This window comes from Eurypyga helias, unplaced genomic scaffold, assembly GCF_000690775.1.
Source record: "Eurypyga helias isolate BGI_N326 unplaced genomic scaffold, ASM69077v1 scaffold38805, whole genome shotgun sequence".
NCBI lineage: Eukaryota > Metazoa > Chordata > Aves > Eurypygiformes > Eurypygidae > Eurypyga > Eurypyga helias.
The window spans coordinates 72719-76337 of record NW_010250167.1 but is presented as its reverse complement, the minus strand read 5'-3'; the positions used below and the strand labels follow the sequence as shown (position 1 = coordinate 76337).

Here is a 3619-nt window from a genome sequence, read left to right as displayed (position 1 = left end):
AGTGACCGAGCGGGGCTGGCGCGCCGCGCTGCGCCCGGCAGCAGTTACAGCGCTGAGCAGCCGCGGGTCTCGCTCTGTCGCAGCAGCGTCCCAGGCTGCAAGCGCCTGGTGCCCTACTGCCTTTCAGAGGGCTCGTGTGTAGCCAAGAAAATTAGTGTTAGAATGAGAAACCTGCCACACGAACTGTTCTAATAAAACAGTTCTGTATGTCAGATAAAAATGCGATTGTTTATATCCCGTTAAATAATATTTTTTTTTATTTTAGGAAATTCATTGCCAGGCTTCCAGACAAGGGTAAGAAGATCTCCGATTTAGCTGAAAAGCTGGCGCTTGCCATCGTGCAAGAGGAGGAATTAGCAAGGACGACTGAGCTGTTATCTGCCGTCAGGTTGGAGTTCCAGGTGAAACGGGAGGCGATGCATACCAGCAAACAGCGAGTTGTCCCACACGAGGACACGCCAAACTGTGAAGGTTCCTCAGACTTGAATGAAAACTCGAATATTAAAGAAGTTTCTGAGCTTTCTTCCCAAAGGCAGGAGGCGGAAAATATGGAGCAAGATGCCACAAAGACAGCTCGGGAAAATCAGAGGGCCCAGAGGAAAACTGGTAACGGAAAGACTGTTAGGAAAGATCAGAATCGTTGTGAAGGGGTCTCGAAGCCAGCCGCCAGCAGTCACCTGAGAGACGATCAGCAGGTATCTCGGAGCAATACCGAGGACGGTACAGCTGCTTTGGACAACAGCAAAGATGCATTGGTTGATGCCTTTCAAAAAGTTACAATCGTAGATGGGGATAATAGTGAAAAAGCATTGGAAAAAGAACAGACTGTGGCTGAACACAAGGGCACTATCTTTGGAGGCCTGCACCCCAAGACACCACATTATATCGAAGTTCTAGAGTCTAGAGCCAAGAACCCGGTCGTAAAAAAAAGCAAATTTAAAACAAATGTGTAAGTACTGTGGAATACCAAAGCCTTTTGTGAAATAAATGACTGTGTAAAATTGGAAATGGTACGGAACACAAGCGTGGTGGGTGATGAAAGAGACTCGGGGTCCTATGGCACGCGAGGTTAATATATTGGCTCTCGAGCATAAAGCGCCACCGAATCTCAGTGCTGAGCGGTGAAACGATTGTCCTGAATCTTCACAGCCTGTCATTGCCTAAGCTACAAAACTATGAAACAATTGGCAAAACTTTCTTGTGGATCAGTTCTAGAGCTTGTAGAACTTCAACAGCAGGTAGCCCTTTGCTTTTCCTGCACCTCTGGAGAAATTACAACTCGCATTGTCTCTGCTGGTGGCAGTGGCAGTTTGTGCTTTGTGTGGCTCCCAAAGCATTGCTATTTCATGCCTGCTGATTAATTGGCATTACCTTTGTTGTTCACTCTCAGGAGTAACCTGCGATACTGTCTCTCTGCAGAAAAATCTTTTTCATTTTTCTGAGCGCTGCTTGCTTTTATTTGCTTACGGTGTCACAATGCTTCAGATTTCTTGGGAACTCTTAGGTGCTGAAAGTAAGCTTTGACGTGGAAGTTGTTCAACGTTGTGCTGCAAATTTTACTTTTATGTTGTTGTTATGCTCTTCCAGATTGTCAGGAGAGCAGAGTGGATCATCGCATGGTTCCTCATCCAGTCAGTCCCCTGGGGGATTTGGCTCTCCAATTACTACTGAAGAAAGACGACTCAGAGATAAGAAACATTTGAATTACATCACAGCAGCTCGGCTGCCACCGCTTCACCATTCCCCTGCTAAGCTGTTATCCATAGAGGAATCCATAGCAATTCAGATACAGCAAAAAGAAGCTTATGAGGTATGTACTCAAGATTTCGCCTGGGAAGTAATTATATCATTGGAATCACTCCTAAAAAAGAAAGCATAAAGGGCTCTTTTCATAATGGTGAAATTGAGATGGTCAGTTTTTGAGGAAAGGCACTTTTCTCTTGTATTTGATTCCTTTAATGATGTAATTAAATCATGTATTCATCCCTTCTGAAACTGCTGTTCCTGCATTAAACAAAACCTAGCCTTATTCTTTGTGTGTTGATACGCTGTCCTCATTGAACTCGCTTCACCTCTGCCTGGAAATTTAAATGTGCACCTTGCTTCTTAGCCTTTAGAGTGTTTTCAGCCCTGGTGTAAGTGAAGGCCTAGCAGTATTTGTTATTCTTAAACTATGGAAGTATCTGTGTGTGCCTTACGCTGTGCCTGAAGAACCCAGGTTCTGCTGGAACGGATTTGGATCCTGACTTTCCAGGTAGTGCCCAGCTGATGTTTAAATCGGGCTGATTCTGTTCTGTTAAAGCTGACATTAGAGAATCACAGGTGAGGGCTGCCACGTGGGGGATTTCAACTCTTACAAAAAGGTCTTCAGCCATGAATAGCACAGTTATATTTACATGTGCAAAGGAACATGAAATTTCTTTGCTAGTTACTAAAACTTTTAATGAAGCCCACTCTGATATGACTAATATTCTTATGTTAAGTTTATACTGTATTATGTTAGTTTTTTCATGGCCAGGATAAAAATTACAAATGAGTGCTTTTTCTAACTTGTGTCCACCTCCTTTTTTCTTTTCTGCAGGAAATGCAAGCCAAGCTTGCAGCACAGAAGCTTGCAGAGAGGTTGAACATCAAAATGCTGAGGTTTCAACCGGAGGGGGAGGCCTCCATGCAGTACAGAGAAGTGAGAGATGAAGATTATTTTTCAGCAGAGGACTGAATTCAAGAAGGGCTGTCGGAGGATGAGCCACGTAACTGATTTTTATGCAGTACTTCTTAAAACCCAAACCTGGATATTGAGAATGTGTGATCTAGGCATTTTTTTTCTTAAAATTTTAACCTTACAGCTATGGGAAGGGTTCAGTATAAACCTCATGGATGCAAGTGGCATCAAGTGGTAATCCCCATGTTACTTGGGGACTGTTTTTTGGACACCTGGGGCAGGTAATCCTTGTGGAATGCGCCATAGTTTTCAGCTACAGCAAAGGGAGCTCTTTAATACGCTTTTGCGGGTTGTGATGAGTCTTCTACGCAGAAATGTGATTGCAGAGGGCATCAGCATGCATGGCCATGACATAAACAGAGGTGCATCCCAACTGCTCACGTGTCTGAAAGCTCGTCATGTATAAATGTGAGATACTTCTTTCATCTATTTAAGATTATCCTGCTTTTACCATATGGTGAAAATACGTGCCCGCACAGAGAGCATAAATACATGATAGGCTGCAAGTTAGCTTCTTAGCACATGAGAACTTGTTTCTGTGCCCGCACCTCAAGATGACACTTTCTGCCCTTTATGTTGTAAATAGGTTCACAATTTCAGGTTATTTTCTAACTCAAATTCAGTTTGGGCTTTAAGGGACTCTTGCTCTTTTGTTTTTGGTGTTTGCTGCAAAGCAAGAGATCAGGTTAATCTGAAGACTTTAATATTTTTATTAGAGGTCTTGATGTTTTTCCATATTTTTGTACACTGCCTTCATACTTTGGAATACTATTTTTTCATAGCCTGATATTATAAATTAAGAGATCCACCCTGTGGTTTTCTTGGAGAAAATGTTCTGGGTATTCTGCAGTTTTAACTGTTCTTTGAAGATAATTTTTTTTTTCCTTACAGTAGCAT

At 42.8% G+C, this 3619-nt stretch overlaps 1 protein-coding gene across 1 annotated transcript; it reads left to right on the top strand.

Annotated features, from left to right (window-relative positions):
* Positions 1-265: 265 nt before the first annotated feature.
* Positions 266-2862, top strand: POLR2M (polymerase (RNA) II (DNA directed) polypeptide M; the record flags this gene model as incomplete). The annotated part of the gene is given in 3 exon segments (XM_010151595.1): positions 266-953; positions 1604-1810; positions 2582-2862. Coding segments are annotated over 3 exon segments (1033 nt in total), but the record flags the coding sequence as incomplete, so codon positions are not given.
* Positions 2863-3619: the final 757 nt, after the last annotated feature.